Here is a 17,317-nt window from a genome sequence, read left to right on the forward strand (position 1 = left end):
CACTCACCACTGCTCCACCATTTCTTGCCATTGACTACATAGCTGTCTCCATCTCGCTGGATGCTGCATTCAATATTTGTGGCATCACTGGATGCTACATCTGGCTCTGTAAATAAGTAAAGGCTAAATTTACAGGAAGGCAGATACCGTAAGTTTACCAAAAGGAGTTAGATAAGGAAAAGTGAACTCTCTGAGGACAGAGAGCATCTTTATCTTTTTCATCTTCCTATCCCCCACCCTGGTTCTCCCATAACCTACAAAGAGCAGGTATTCAGTACATGTGCGTTGGAGAATGAATGAATGAAGTATTTAGGACAGTGGGGATTTGCAATCTGAATTGTGTTCTTGGCTTCCTCATTGATAAATGATTTGAGGTAAAACTCAATTCTGTTTCCAGTCATCAAAAGTAGATTAAAAGCATTGTTCTTCCCACAACGGAAGTCCGTACTAAATATTTGCAAGCCAGATTTCCTTACCATGCAGTTTACTATCTTAAACAATTTCTAACTGTGCCTTGCAAATTCCACCTTTGCCTGGTACATATCTTGCAAATATGCTCTGCCAGAAATGATTGCACCACTCCTGGCAAACAAGAGACACTAGTACCTCAAACACACCCTGTTTGTTCCTGCCAGGCCTTCTCCAAGTGAAATTCTACCCACATTCCTAAGTAAATTCTGCTTCTGAGCCACCTGCATTGTGAAGAATCTCTGCTTCCCCAGCCAAAAATATCTCCTTCTGATCTTATAGTAATTATTGTTTCTTTACTGCTGACATTGCTGACATCAGGAATGCTTTCACTGACTTATTTATTTTGCATTCTATAAAGACTGCTCAACACATAATGTTTGCAGAAAGTTTTCCATGAAACTCTTACAAGGCTGCTTTACTGCATGGCATTTCAGAATTTACAGGCCAGCTCTCACAGTAATCTGCACTTGGTAATACATGCTCTTTTAAATGGGTCCTTCAGATATTTCACATGTTCTGTTTCTAAAATTAGAGACTCAGTTCCTTTAGTAGTTACAAGCACTTGGCATTCAGTGCATATTTATTCTACTTATTTTGTAACCTCAAATTAGTGCTTTGCAGCTAACGCATCATACTGCAGGTATTCAATAAATGCCTCTTACTGATTTAAATGGAGATCGGTGTTGCTATTATAAGTATATGCAATGTCATAAAAGACAAAAATATCTGGCCAAAATTATGACCAGATGAAGTTTAGTTTAATTCTAAACTCAATTGTGAAATAATGTTTTTGTCCCTTTAGGAGTTCTTAATTACTGTTTCCTATGTACAAATGATACCAAACTATTTTTATTAACATGCTTCTAGCTATATTTCCCCCACATGATTATAAATTGAGCTATCTGACCAGCATTGGTGAAAGTTCTATTTTTCCAGGTTTACGCAGAGTAACGTATTTTGTAAGTGTCAATATAAAATTATCACAAAGAGGAATATTCCATACACAAGGGCAAAAAAGATCTTAAATATCTATAAATGGTAATTTTAGAAATGCAAGTCAAAAGATTATGAAACTAGGTTTTCTCTGCTGTTTCTGCCTATAGGCTACCAGAAAACATCATCTGGTGTCCTACCTAAGGGGAGGGTAATTTTATTCTGCACATTTCTAAATTTCCAAATTTAAAACTGTATATTCAGCAGAACCGGTTTGGCTCAGTGGACAGAGCGTCCGCCCGCGGACTCAGGGGTCCCAGGTTCGATTCCGGTCAAGGGCATGTATCTTGGTTGCGGGCACATCCCCACTGGGGGGCGTGCAGGAGGCAGCTGATCAATCTCTCTCATCGATGTTTCTGGCTCTCTATCCCTCTCCCTTCTTCTCTGTAAAAAATCAATAAAATATATTTTAAAAAACAAACAAAAAAACCAACCCTGTATATTCACATATCTGACCACGGGAAAATTTACCTGAAACACAGAGCCACATCCCACATTCTTCAGCTCATCCATAACCCCGGGGGGAATGATTGCACAGAGAACAGTGATCTGCTTTACCTGTCATACAGAAGCAGGAGGCAATGCTCCCTTGGAGAAGAGGCTCAAGCCACTGCTGCTTCTGTTTTTCATCTCCATACAGGTGGAGCAGCTCCATGTTCCCTGTGTCTATACGGAACAAGAAAAGCATTGGTTTCTCATTTTAAAATTTACTAATATGAAGTCCAAACTTTATGTGGATAATGCAGACATGCATACTTTTAAAGCAAATGTTTACTAACAGCATTTTGAAGCACAATAGTGAATGTAATCCTCAATGAAGATGTGCCATAAGTAGTTACAAGCACTTGGTATTCAGTACATATTTATTCAACTTGTTCTGGATCACAGACACTTGTCCACTCATCTCCGCGAAGCCTGGCTCTCATGAGGTCTAACTCAATTAGGACGGCGGAAAACAATTTGCTGGCTTAACCTTTGCCTGGTACGTATCTTGCAAATATGCTCTGCCAAAAGTGATTGCAACACTCCTGGCAAACAAGAGACACTAGTACCTCCAACACACCCTGTTTGTTCCTGCCAGGCCTTCTCTCAAGTGAAATTCTACCCATCGTTCCTAAGTAAATTCTGCTTCTGAGCAACCTGCATTGTGAAGAATCTCTGCTTCCCCAGTCAGAAATATCTCCTTCTGATCTCATAGTAATTATTGTTTCTTTACTGCTGACATTGCTCTTACTTTTGTGCACCCCATACCATCTAGAAAAGTATGAGGTCATATCTCAAAAATGCTACCCACAGAATCCCTGCTCTGGGGAGAAAATGATAGTAGATAACCTCAAAGACACTCTCCAACCCTCCGAGGGAACTGTTCAGTACATGATAACACTATTTAGTATCATTCTCGGGTGTAAAACAAAACTTCACATTTGCCATCAAGCAAAATGCTCTAGATGCCTTTCTTTGATTTTCACTCCTATCAAATTTCTAAAAATTATTTCTAAAACCTTTCCTTTGAATACTCATTTCTTATAAGATTTTAAAGATTTTTCAACATCACCTCTTACAATGACTTTAAGGACAGTCATTAAAATCCCTATGAAATTGAGTTAAGTCTATAAGATAAGTCTCTCAAAATATGTTTTTCCTCTGTTTAGACACTTTTAACAAAGCCAAAGTTATATTAAAAATGAAAGATTTTTAGATTAACAAACTGAAAATTCTATTTGACTGAGGGAAAAAATGAGTTCTGAGTTGGAATTAATGTAGCTCAGTGTTTTCTTTGCTTATTTCCAATTCAATGTTTCTTGTTATAGTTCAAATGAGGTAAATATTGGATATAAACTCTCCAAAAATTACCGTTCATTCCAAGAAGTTGGCAAAACGAAGCTATCATTTATGGGTTGGGAAAAGAGCCTACAAAAATTACTTCTACAAATCCCTCCCCCAAGTCAGCCCAATGCCCCCCAAGTTATCCAATAATAACTTTATAATTAAAATTGCTAGTTTCAACATTCAAATATACAATATTGTATGACTTATTGAAGGGCAAAAAACAAAACAAAAAGGACAAATTGGAAGATAACATATGTTTCTCATAAGCTTTTATAACTACTTGGGAAATAATTCGGGTAGCTTGAGTACAAATTAATCTTTTACACCTAAGAAACCTCCCAAAGTATTTAACTGGCATCAATTACATACCCTTTTTATCTGCTTTGGAAATGCTCCAAAACACAATGCCCAACCCCTTCCTGAAGATATATCTCCACTGCAAAGAGAAAATGTCTGGTTTTCTACTTATGATTTGACACATCTTGTTTGCTGAGGAGAGTTGTTGAGCATACTTGGATCAAAGAAAATGTATTTCCCTGGCCAACTAAAAACGTCAGCAGTTTGGTGATATCCTTTAGACAGTACAACTGATAGACTCATGAAATTTTAATACTAAAAAAAGTCCATGACCACCTAGTGAAAATTAAGTTCACCGGTCAAATGGAGAAATAGTGGCAGAGCTGCATCTGCAAAGGATGTCTTCTATAGCATCATTTTTCACATTATGACCCAATGTTTTGAAGTCATTTTAGTGGAATATGGCCAGCAGTGTATAAATACTAAACTAAATCAAAACAGAATACATTAGATTAGACTTAGAGGAAAATATCTGAGTGCATTGCATGTAGTTGTTTCATGAAGCTTTTTTCAATAATATATCAGTATCTCTCTCCCTCTCCCCCCTACCCACCCTATCCATTCATCAATGAAGACACATACAACTACATATGCTACACATTGGGTCATGATATAAAATATATTTCTTACTATTGAGTAACAGTAAAAAAGGTTTTAAACAAGACTACCAGTTCTCTTTCCACAAAATTAAGCCACCTATGTAGCATGATGTAATAGCTTCATACAAATGAGATTAATCTTTAGAAACTTTGTGAATAGATTTCTTTACTTTAACAATAGCTTTATTATTAGACTAAAATGTATAACAATAATTTGATAAATCAGGGTTTTGAAGAAGGAGAACCTTCAACAGAAGTCTACGAACTATCTCAATTATTTCAAAGAAATGAGAGTCAAAAAACAGGGAGGAAACACTTTGCTAAAACACCACACTGTTTTCTCTCAGACATTCAATATGCCTCTTTTGGCAGGTACACCCTTCATGAACTCTTTTTGGGAGAGCTTTAGCACAAGAGCCATACAAAAGCACAAAAGGCAATACCAAGGCCTAACTTGTGTAGGAACACTATAGGCTATCATACCATCCTCCTCCTACTATAAATCAAATGCTAGTTCTTGACTGGTGGCATGAGAATAACTTGTTTAAAAAAATAGAAAAGGCATTCCGAGGGTCGACCCTAAACCTACAGAACCACAATCTCCAGGGATGAAGCCTATGAATCTAGATCAGTGGTTCTCAACCTTCTGCCCTTTAAATACAGTTCCTCATGTTGTGACCCAACCATAAAATTATTTTCGTTGCTACTTCATAATTGTAATGTTGCTACTGTTATGAATCGTCATGTAAATATCTGTAATGCAGGATGGTCTTAGGCGATCCCTGTGAAAGGGTTGTTCGACCGCCAAAGGGGTCACGATCCACAGGTTGAGAACCGCTGATCTAGATTTTTTTTCTTTAAGTTCCTTATGTGGTTCTGCAAACCAAGGTTTGAAAACATCTTCTACAGATTACATTCCATATTATCTTTTAAAAGAAAAGTTGGCCTCCTTCCCTCAGCCTTTCAATTTTCATGCCAAAGTCCTTAGCAGCATTCTTGACTCCCACCATTTATACCCCATATCCAATCAGGAAATCCTCTTGGCTCTGCCTTCTAATTATATTTAGAATCTTTCCACTCCTTACCCCTTCCACTGCTAGTACCCTAGAACAAATCATCTCTCAGTAGGATTATTTCAACAGACTCTCTGCTTCTCTCCTTCCCTCCTTTTGTTAATTCTCAACATAGCAGCCAAAGTGATCCTTTTAAAACCTAAGTTACATCTTGTCACTGCTCTATTAAAATCCCCAATGGCTTCTCATTTCACTGTTATAAACCCTTACCTGCTCTATCAGGCCCAACATGTAAATAAGGCCCTTTCCTCTCTGATATCTTCTATTATTCTTTTCCCAGCCATACTGGCCTCCTTGGCTACTCCTGGAACATACCAATTACACTACTGCTTTAGGGCCTGTGCATATTCTGTTCCCTCTAAGAAAACTCTTCCCCAAGACATCAGCATGGCTAACTCTCTCACCTTCTTACAAGTCTTTATCAAATGTCATTTTCTACATAAGGCCTACCCCTGTGGTCGGCAAACTGCAGTTCGCAAACCACATGCGGCTCTTTGGCCCCTTGAGTGTGGCTCTTCCTAAGCCTTAGGAGTACCCTAATTAAGTTAATAACAATGTACTTACCTATCTAGTTTAAGTTTAAAAAATTTGGCTCTCAAAAGAAATTTCAATCGTTGTACTGTTGATATTTGGCTCTGTTGACTAATGAGTTTGCTGACCACTGGCCTAGCCCAACCTTTCTATTTTAAATTGTAATCCATATTCCTTGTCTCTCAGCATTCCAAAGCTCCCCTATTACCCTACAGAGATTTCCCCCCTAAAGCACTTTTTATCTTCAAACTTACTACATAACTTATTTATTTACTATATATTACTTATTTTTGCATCCCTCCATTAGAATATCAGCTCCATGAGGGCAGGAATCTTTATTTTATTCCGTGATATATTCAAGATCTAAAACAGGACTTGGCACATAGTATATAATAAGTAGTTTGTGAATAAATGGAAAGATAGTGAGGCTAACCAAAAGATGTGGAACTCTATTCATTCCAAGAGCCATAGAAATATCCAATACCCAGTAAGGAAACTGCAGTCCAATCCCTTTGGTAGCAGATTCTATTCACTAATACTCTTAATGTCATGATGTTTAACAAAAGAGTAATCCATTGAGAACATCAGATTCATTTTTAAATATTTAAATCAAAATAACTAAAAGTAAAATTCTGGATAAATTTATAAATCAATGACTTCTTGTAGGAAAAACTTCCTTGTCATAAAATAGAGAAATTATAAACACTGCTCAAAATATCTGCGAAAGTCTGTTTTTAAATAATGAAGTAACCTGGTGCTTGGCAGTTAAAGACATCTGGAGCGAAAAAGCATTTTCCAGTTTCTTCAGCAATCAGGGCATAGTCAACCTGGCTGAGGCCACTGACAGCTGGCAGGAACAAATTCCAGAGGCCCTCTGCTTTGGCCATTTCCTGTTGAGGAGATGGATATGCCAGAGTGATCATAATTTGCCATGACCAAAAATAGGTGTTTTTTAAAAAAAAAATATATATATATATTAGTATTTATGCTTTTTGAAATTTAAAAACATGTATGAAGTTATTTCATTGTATCCTAGTGTGCAAAATCAAGTAGTTACTAATTCATCATGAATCACTAAACTGTTAAAGAAATGACTTTTCTTCCAAGCTTCCTTGGATTTGGCTGAAAATTTAAATTTGTTTGAGTCCTTCTTATTGAATCATAGCTACTATAAAAGCTCCCATGCTTGAATATAATTATGCCAAGTAACTATTTTCTTTTTGCACTGTGATTTTTAACATGTGTTGCTCTTAGGATTTGAAAAGATGAAATTAAATCCATGTAAGATAAATACACTGCCTGGACTTCAGTCTTAATTTAGTGACAGGTGGCAGTGAGTAGTGTTGATGGTATTTTTTCTTTGAATATCTACGTCTTCACCATATACCATATATACAACACTATGCAACCTAATTTGTATATTACAGATTCTATGTTTAACTTCCTTTTAAAAACGTTATTGATATAATTATCCTCTACATATATAACAGCAACAGCAACAACAAACTAAGGTCTTAAAAAACATCTCCATGTAAATTTTCCAATGTTAAAGGCTTTCTTATTTTTCTTACCTTGAGTTTATCAATCACTGGAGGTTTTTTCCACTTGTCTACTGAATTTTCCTTTTGAACATAAAACTCAATTACCTCCTTAAAGTAACGAAAATAAAAAGTTAATTAGCTAAAGTTAATACAAAGTAAAAAATGCCACAAACTGTTACTATCCAATGAAAACATATTTAGGTGAAGCAGCTTTTTCAGCTGCAGTTAAATCAATATTTCTTTCTAAAACCAGACACAGAAGCATAAAATATTCTAGAGCCTTGCTGCTCACAAATTATGCTTCCTCAATAGTAGATAATAGACTCCCAAGAAGTTACACTAAAGTGTGAATGTTTCATTCAGCAATATGGCACACTAAATGGTCACAGAAACCCCTCCCAGGGTAGTACAACTGAAAATATCAGGTAAAATATTTAAAGTAATTTAAAAAATACATTTAGTAATGCACAGCTGTGCTGGAAGGAAATTAAGAAAACAGTTCAGAGGCCAGGAATAAAGCCTGACTCTTTGAGTGAGCACTAGAGCCAAGTTTGTCTGGGGGATGTAGGCTGATTCACATTAGTCTGGGCCTTACTAGTTTATTTTTGTTAATCCTCAACCGAGGATATTTTTCCATTGATTTTTAGCACAAGAGAAAGGGAGGGGGAGAGACCGAGAGAGAGAAACATCAATGTGAGAGAGACACATTGACTGGTTGTGTCTGGACCAGGGCTGGGGATCGAGCCTGCAACAGAGGTACATGCTCTTGACCAGGATCCAACCCAACACCCTTCAGTCTGTGGGCTGACCCTATCCACTGAGCAAAAGTGCCTAGGGCTGGACCTTAGTCTTTAATGAGCCATAGAGGCAGTGGTCAGGAGAAAAAGCCAAATGCCCCAAAAAGGGAAAGAGGGCGATCTCTTCCCTTCACCAAAGCAGGGGTACCTAATGGGCAAAACCTTAGTGGAAAAAAACACACCCACCCCTCAGACGTAAACCACGGGGAATAAGCCAGATATAAGATGGAATAGAAAAATAGAAACATTTCTAGCCTGAAGCCTGTCTTCACCCAAGTTTGGGATCTGAATTCAGAGACCTGTGGGGCCCTAAAATCTCAAGCTGAAATGAAGTCTACAGTGTTCCTGGAGACTGTGCTTGCAAGGAGCTGGCAGAATCGAAAGCAAATCCTCTCTGGAGGAATGCTTTAAACAAAGCCTTAAATAATCCCAGCAGATAAAATTCCATTTCAAAGAACGTGAGTTTAAAATGAAAAATTACTAAACACTCAAGGAAATAAGCCACCATTAGCAAGAATTAGCAAAAACAATAGTTCAACCAAACAGAAACACTCCCCAAAGACTATAGGTAGAAGAATGATCTGATATAGGATATAAAATATTTGTGTCTAATAGATTTTAAGAATAAAGGAAAGAATTAAAAATATGACAAAAGATGATCAAAAAGGTCAGATTTGAAAAAGAACTGAATGCATTTTGAGGAAAAGCTAAACCGTATTCCTTAAACTTGGAAACTCATGGCAGTGGTTCTCAAACTTTGGTGGGTTTCAGAATCACTTGGGGAACTTGGTAAAAATACAAGGGCATAGGTCTATCTTACTTCAATGAGCCTGGAGTTTCTATACTCTTTACTACTTTTCCAGGCAATTGTGACAATCCACATTTTGAAAGCCACTGCTCTATGGATTGCTAGAAAGTAAGATTAGATACAGCTGAAAAGACAAATCAAAAGAGGGACCTGATGCCCTAACCAGTTTGGCTCAGTGGATAGAGCGTCAGCCTGCGGACTCAGGGGTCCCAGGTTCGATTCTGGTCAAGGGCATGTACCTTGGTTGCAGGCACATACCCAGTGGGGAGTGTGCAGGAGGCAGCTGATCGATGTTTCTCTCTCATCGATGTTTCTAACTCTCTATCCTTCTCCCTTCCTCTCTGTAAAGAATCAATAAAATATATTTTTTTTAAAAAAGAGGGACCTGTGAAAATTCCTCTTTTCTTGAATGAAGCATAGAAATTCAGTAGAAGGAAAATATGAGTGGTTAAGGGATATGATGAACACAGAAGTCTCACATAAATCTAATTGTAGTACTAGATGAAGAGAATGAGGAGAGATGGAATGTTGGAAAAAATCATATCTAAGAAGTTTTCAGAACTGATAAGATACCAATCCTCAAATTGAAAAAGCACAATGAAGCCAGAGCACCATTAAGCTGCAGAACATCAAAGTTAAAGAAAGGCTCTTAAAGGAAGACGATTACAGATAATTAAACAATTAAGACTGAGAGCTGACTTCCCAGAGCAAAAAATGAGGATAGATATCAGTGGGATATCATCATCAATTTCTGAGAGAAATAACTGACAATCTAGAATTCTATATCCAATAAAATGATCTTTCAAGAAGTAGGGCAAAATAAAGGCATTAGAAAGAAAGAAACAGAGAGATAGAGACATAGAGGTATAGATAGAGAGATAGAAGAGATGAATATAATATAGTACTTCCCTCTCCTGGGGAAAAAAGAAAAAATAGGAAAAAGAAAGATAAAAGCTTATTAGAAGATTCTCATTAAAGGAACTTCATCCTAGAAGAAACATCTGAGTTGCAAGAAGGAATAAATAGTAAATGAAGTGATAATTACATGAGTAATAGACACATAAAGCAGTAACAGTAATCTCTAGTTTGTGCAACTAAAAGAATCAAGATGAACTAAAATCTTGGACTATAATGTCATTCTTTAATATTTTTCTATCACAGCATTTCTGTACCTATTTTCTTTTCTACACTTGGGCTAGTAGAATTACTTCCCTGGATTAATGGCTATGAACATTGTCAAAAGTCAATATTACAAAATTATTTTCTAAAAATTTCCCACCAATTTATAATCATATAAGTAATACACTACAATGTTCCTTTAATTGAAACATGGTTAATCTAGAACAATGATTTTCAACTGGTGTGCTGCAAGAATTTTTAAAACATGCAATACCTGACTATTTAGTTAGGGGCACTGATCTCTTTTCCCTTATCAGCGGTTCTCAACCTGTGGGTCGCGACCCCTTTGGGGGTCGAACGACCCTTTCACAGGGGTCTCCTAAGACCACTGGAAAACACATATATAATTACATGTTGTTTTGTGATCACTATGCTTTAATTATGTTCAATTTGTAACAATGAAATTGGGGGTCACCACAACATGAGGAACTGTATTAAAGGGTCATGGCATTAGGAAGGTTGAGAACCACTGCCTTAGATTGTTAAATAAAGAAATGACAACACCTGCACAAGGATGACATGCTAATTCATGAAGTGTCCCATATTTAAAAAAAAAGAAAAAGAAATGACAACAGCCAATACAACAACAGCCATCTGGTGTGAATGAATAAAAATTATACCTATTTTTTTGTCATATAGGCAAGAAATATATTTTTTGTACATGCAGAATATTATTTATTAGTTTATGTGTGCCACGAGGTGGAAAAGGTTGAAAATCACTGGTCTAGAGTACTGCTATATTTAGTGAAAACGTCAAGAAGACACAGGATGGCTCTTTCAAAGGCACCAGAATGAATAGCTCTTGCTATTTCTGTCAGGAAGTCGGTTAAATTTCCTGTTTAGGGTTGTTTATTATTTCCATCCCTCATATTGCTATAGAAATAGCCAATGCTATTGTGTTTGATAAGAAATATATTATGTAGTACCTTTACAAATTCCTCATTTTTGACTACCTCTTTATGATACTACAGTTCTGAGAAATTATGCCAGTGTTGATAATTATTTAAAAACTTGTGTTATTTAACACTTCCTGTTCTAAAGTCTATCCATTTAGAGATTTGCAAAGTCTATTTGTAGTACGGTAAGAGGCAGAATTAAAATACCTTGTTACAAAGAAGCTTCCTTTAGTTCTTAAAGTATGAAAAAGAGTTTAGGGGTGAAAGAAGAAAGAAAACATGCCTGATGCCTGATCACTAAACACATATAAGAGTTGACTATTTTAGAATTTCCTCATATTTAAGTAGTATTTTCTTTAAAACACTGTATCCCATTCTGTGAGCAAGGTTAACTCATGCCAGATCTTCACTAAAAATATAATTATTCATACAATTCAAGCAGTAACACTAACTGCCCTATAAACACATATTGACTGAAATTTTTGTTGAAAGAATTTTGGCCTTTTTCAGTTTCCTATATGATTTTGCTAGTCTGGCTCTAGACCTCTTGGAATCACAGAAGATTAAAATGGGAATTTACTGTACATCTAGTCATACCTATTCACATTGTAAATGAAGAACTTGAACTCTAAGACTGTTATGTGCCCAAGATCCCTAACTTGTGGCAGAAGTGGGCTAGAATCAAATCCTTACAATTTCTATAGCATTGTTCTACCCACACACATACCCCACCCCATCTGTCTTACATATTTTCATAATAACTTTTCTCTTTTCTTCATAGCATTTATCATCTCTTATTTAATCTCTTTCTTTTATGCTAAAGGATAAGCCCTGTCTTGTTCTCTCTTTTACTTTCAATGGCTCTCTAGGTGCCTAACCCATTATTAGATTCCTGATAATTAGTTATTAACTGAATGAATGAACGTATCATGTCACTTCTTCACCTTCAGTGAACTGACTGAAATTTAACACCTGAAATTTAACACCTTAAAGTAGTAGCATGTGATAGTGTTTGTGAAAGCTTGAAATGATATGCAAATTTTTCTGGATATGCCTATCTCATTCCCTCTACAGTTCTTAGTTCTCAAAGGGGTTCACTTAAAAAAATAAAAGTTCTAAGTCACTGCCTTGGGCAAAGGTTCCTAAGGTCCCAAGGTAGTGTTTTACTCTAATGTACTAAGAATGTCAACTTTACAAAAAAAGTTAATTTCTTTTAGCGTATTTTTTATTCCACAGATTGATCTGTAGCATGCCCTTGGCATATTTTAGAAGCTTGGCATTTTTCAGGATCAGGTCTGTAGCAGGTCAGTGCTAAGGCTAGGAGGAGTATCTAATTAAGGACTGACTGCAAAGATAACATATCATGGTACTTGTAGCAGAGATAACAGAAGTACTTCCATAGTCCTTGAGCACAGATACATTCTGTTCACACAATACTTACCTTTTCAGCTGGAAGGATGTACCGTTCCATGAAATGCTTCACTCTAGTAAGAATTTCCTGGCCTCTCCTGGTCTGTACAAACAACTTTCGGGTGGTATCAATCTGGGATAGTGTAGTTCTGAAGGTTCTTTGTAAAAAAAAAAGTTACAAAGATATCCCAAATTATTACATTTCTGAGTATAATGTGAAGTCTTCCATAGTTCCCAGAAGTAGCACTCAGAAGTAGTTTATATATACATATACATATACATATACATATACATATACATATACATGTATATATATATACCTAATCCTCACTAGAGGATATGTTTTTATTGATTTTTGAGAGAGAGAGAGAAACAGTGAAACATTGATTGGTTGCCTCCTGTATGAGTCTGGACCAGGGGTTGAACCTAAAACCTAGATATGTGCCCTGACTGGGAGTCTAACCTGAAACATTTTGGTGTTTGGGACGATGCTCCAACCAATTGAGCCACCCTGCCAGGGCAGGAGTTGCCATATTTTGTAACGTTTTAAGTCTTTCATGTTATGGGGTGAATGCAGAATCACTTTATTGTACACATCAAACTTTATGCTTAAACATTTTGGGGGGGAAACATAAGCCTGGCATGACCTCAATCAATAATAGAGGGGGGAAGAAACCAAAGGAACTGAACACAAATTTAATAATTCCTCTTAGTATATGCCTCACAAATAACTGTTGGTTGTCATTACAAACAAGACCTTTAAGGATGTGTATGAAGTGCAACACAGTTGGTTGTTATGTTGTGGAAATCACGAATATCCACCCATGAAGTGAACTGTGAAAATAGAATTGTCCTAACTTGCACCTTAAGTACTTCAGTACGTTGTGGCCTGGGCAGAATTTCCAGGGAGAGCATCATCAACGAGTTCATAAGTGCCATATATCACACCACTTAGATGGGAGTGTGGTTGGCAAAGTGTATTAAATGCCTCAAAAAGTGCTCCACTGATGGAGACATGGGTTTCAAAGACCCTTACAAAATGTCTGAATACAACTTCATGGCATGTGATAGTGGGGGAGAGCAGCATTTCTAAATTTAACAAATCACCTTATATAATTTATAATTTTAAATAGATACATGTAAGTAACAAATATTAGAAGGAAACATTTGAGAGTTTGATCTCTACTATTAAAAGTTTATATACTCAAGTTGTCAAAAATACTTCTAATCATAAATATGGGTATTTTCTTTATATTTGAAGTCAATTTATTTTCAGGCAGATAAGACATTTACCAAGCAAACTATTGTGATTGGAAGCAGCAATCCTGGTGTAAGAAATAAAAACAATCCCTGTCCTGATAAAGTTTATAACCTTCACATACCTAATAAAGGTTCTAGTTTGGGTTAGCCAGGGAAATCTATTTTGCTTACCTTTTTGAGAGTTGCAATCCAGTTTCTGCCAAAGGTTGCACAAAATTGGCAAACTGAAAGCTATTCTCAGATGCGCTATTCCCCAGAAGATATCTACTATATACTCCCTAAAAGTAAATTAACATAGAGCAATTAAAATCATTGAAAAGTACTATTCAGCTATCCAGTCTTTGCAGTTTCCCAGCTATGTGAGTCACTAAACTCACAAGATACCAAGATATAAATGAGATTATCATTTCTATTAATTTACATAAAGGAATAATTATTACTCCCCCCCACTTAAATTAAAGAGCCATACTTGTATCATGTAGTTAATACACTCTTACACTAATAGATTGAAACTGGGAATCAAACCAAACTTGAAAATGAGCTCAGTAGTTACCAAAGACACCAAATTGGCAAGTTATAGTACTTCTAAAAGTCAGTGCTTTCCCTTCATAGTGGGAGAAAACCAAAAGAAACCAAAACAAAATGAAAACTATAAAACTGAAAAGAAGGCAATGAGAATATTTTATCTAATTTTATCTAATATTATCTCTAAGAATATTTTATCTAATTTTTGGGACCCCTATACCTCCTTTGAACAGTGTTAGCTGAATGCTAACCAGTTTTTTCTTTCTTAATTCTCCATGTTCTGTGTTTCCAACATAATACTCTCCTCTCCCCACCAAAACACAGTTAACTGAATTTCATTACTTTATTTTTTATATAATTCTTATATTTTCAAAATAAGTAGATTTTTAAAATTGATTTAGGAGAGGAAGGGAAAGGGAGAAAGAGAGAGAGAAATCAATGATGAGAGAGAATCATTGATTGGCTGCTTCCTGCATACCCCATACTGGGGATTGAGCCCAGAAACCTGGGCATGTGCCCTGACCAGAGGAATCTAACTGTGACCTCCTGGTTCATAGGTCGACGCTCAACCACTGAGCCACGCTGGCTGGGAAGTATATAATTCTTTATGTAATAAAACACTAACAGTTTTTCCATTATTTCCAATTTCATATTTATAGTTATAAACTAGAGGCCTGGTGCACAAAATTCATGCATGGGTGAGGTCCCTAGGCCTGGCTGGCGATCAAGGCGTGAGCATTTGGCGTGGAAGGGCAGGTCTCAGCTGACCTCTGGGCCCTGGACAGCACCTGGGCCTCTGGATGCCCTCCTCTACCTGAGTCACGGTGCCCAAGTCCCCACACAGAGATGCGATGAGCACGGCCAGACACCATGGGCTGGGGTGCAGCATGGGCCTCTGGGCCAACCAAGCATCGCCGATGCCTGCCATGTTCCATGCCACCCCTTGGTGGTTAGTGCATGTCATAGTGAGCAATCGAACTCCCAGTCTCCCATTCGAATGACCACAGGAGGGGACAATTTGCATATTAGGCTTTTATTATCTAGGACTAGAGGCCTGTTGCACGAAGAGATTCGTGCAATAGGCCTTCCCTTCTCCTGGCTGCCAGCACAGGTTTTCCTCCTGCACTTGGGACCCAGGCCTTCTCTCTGGCCGGAGCCGCCTTCAGTCTTCCCTCCACTGCTTGGAGCCTACGTATGCAAATTAACCGCCATCTTTGTTGGTGGTTAATTTGCATATTGCGCTGATTAGCCAATGGGAGGCGTAGCGAAGGTATGGTCAATTACCATGTTTGTCTATTATTAGATAGGATTATGACCATCTCTAAGGCTATTATTAGAGGGTGGGGCAAATGTAGGCTTTTAGTTGTGAGTACAAGAAACACATATATCCTTGTATTATTGTTTATTAACTAGAGGTCTGGTGCATGAAATTAATGCGGGGGGGAGGGGGGAAGAGGGAGGTTTCCTCAGCCTGGCCTGCACCCTCTCACAATCACCCTCTCGTAATACAGGACCACTGGCTCCTAACCACTCGCCTGCCTGCCTGCCTGCCTGATTTCCCCTAACCACTCTGCCTGCCTAATCACCCCTAACTGTTCGCCTGCCTGCCTGATTTCCCCTAACCACTCTGCCTGCCTGATCACCTCTAACCACTCACCTGCCTGCCTGATCGCCCCTAACTGCTTGCCTGCCTGCCTGATCGCCCCTAACTGCTTCTGCCTTGGCCCCTGCAATGGTAACTTCATCCAGAAAGACATCCAGAATGATGTCCGGAAGGTCGTTCGGCTGTTTGGTGTAAGTAGCATATTATGCTTTTATTATTATAGATTATTGTATTATTTTCCATATGAACTGTAAATCTACTTTTGCCCATCCTGTATATAATTTATGACATATTAATATCAATCATAACTCATGTCAAACTTTTATTTGAAATGAAAATCCATTTTAAATTCAAAGCCCATCTGGTATCTGATTTATGGAAACTGACAGATATAGAAACAGCATGAACTCTGTTTTGAGAAACCCATCCAACTTGATTAACCAATATGATTAGTATGATTATAAAATACAGGATGAGATGTAACACAACTATTTCCTTGAAGACAATTTCAGTTGGTCGTGGATGGCATGAACTCTGAAGGACAGAGAGATATAACCATACTTGTCCTTAATCCTTCTTTTCCCATTTTTTGTTGTTTCTCAAATCTCATTTACCTTTTCTTTCTCCAGTCCCTCCTAGCCTGTTGCCATTGATGAAGTATTTCAATTTCTTAAATAAACCTCCAAGATTCAAAGTACATGGAAACTGAATTATGATAATAAAGACTGCGTTTCTTTAGATCAAGCTATAATTTTAAAAAACTGAATTTATGCTCAATTAATCATATAAATATGACATTATTAGAAAATGGAAAAACTTACTCATCTATTCACTCAAAAATATATATTAAGAGGCTCCTATATGATAGGTACTATGCCAGACTTTAGAAAGCTCAAAGTTATTTCTTTCCTCATCATCACCCCTGGTTTATAGTCTGAAGCAGATATCATTAAAATAGTTTAGCCCTGTCTTACATTGGATATTCAGGAAATAGCCAATTCTCACAAACTTTTTCTTTTTGTCATTATGTCTCTCTCCCTTCCTCCATCTTATAAGTTTATTATACCAAAAAGTGATAACACATTTTGTTATTCAAATTTTTCCTTGCCAAATTGCTATTCTATTAATTCTGGAGTTATATTTTACTAATGTTTGGTATTTGTCATTATGAAAAGCCAAATGGTCTAAGCATAAAAAGTATAAAACCCTTGAAGACCAGAATATGCTGTCAATAGTACATTAATAAATAATGGTGAAACATGTTAAAAACAATTAATTACCTGTGCTATTCCAGCCATTTTAAAACATTCAAGAGCAAGAAAGAAATTCCAATTAGGAAGAATAGAATTAATTCCCCTGCAGCGGCAATATATTGACATTAGTTCTTCCATTGATGGTATCCCTATAAAAACAGCACGCATTGTAAACTTTAATAAAAATCTCA

At 37.0% G+C, this 17,317-nt stretch overlaps 1 protein-coding gene across 2 annotated transcripts in view; it reads right to left on the reverse strand.

Annotated features, from left to right (window-relative positions):
* Positions 1–17,317, reverse strand: part of ACAD11 (acyl-CoA dehydrogenase family member 11) — a 66,149-nt gene that overhangs the window by 26,952 nt on the left and 21,880 nt on the right. The window contains exons 7-13 of one of the 2 annotated variants that reach the window (XM_006083703.3): positions 17,154–17,275; positions 13,917–14,023; positions 12,517–12,643; positions 7,426–7,503; positions 6,606–6,744; positions 2,023–2,130; positions 8–106 (exon numbers count right to left, since the gene is read on the reverse strand). In XM_006083703.3, the coding sequence (XP_006083765.1) occupies positions 8–106; positions 2,023–2,130; positions 6,606–6,744; positions 7,426–7,503; positions 12,517–12,643; positions 13,917–14,023; positions 17,154–17,275 (780 nt within the window). The remainder of the gene's footprint in view (positions 1–7; positions 107–2,022; positions 2,131–6,605; positions 6,745–7,425; positions 7,504–12,516; positions 12,644–13,916; positions 14,024–17,153; positions 17,276–17,317) is intronic. The other variant, XM_014450818.2, reaches the window with a different exon arrangement.

This window comes from Myotis lucifugus, unplaced genomic scaffold (assembly GCF_000147115.1).
Source record: "Myotis lucifugus unplaced genomic scaffold, Myoluc2.0 scaffold_8, whole genome shotgun sequence".
NCBI classification, from domain to species: domain Eukaryota; kingdom Metazoa; phylum Chordata; class Mammalia; order Chiroptera; family Vespertilionidae; genus Myotis; species Myotis lucifugus.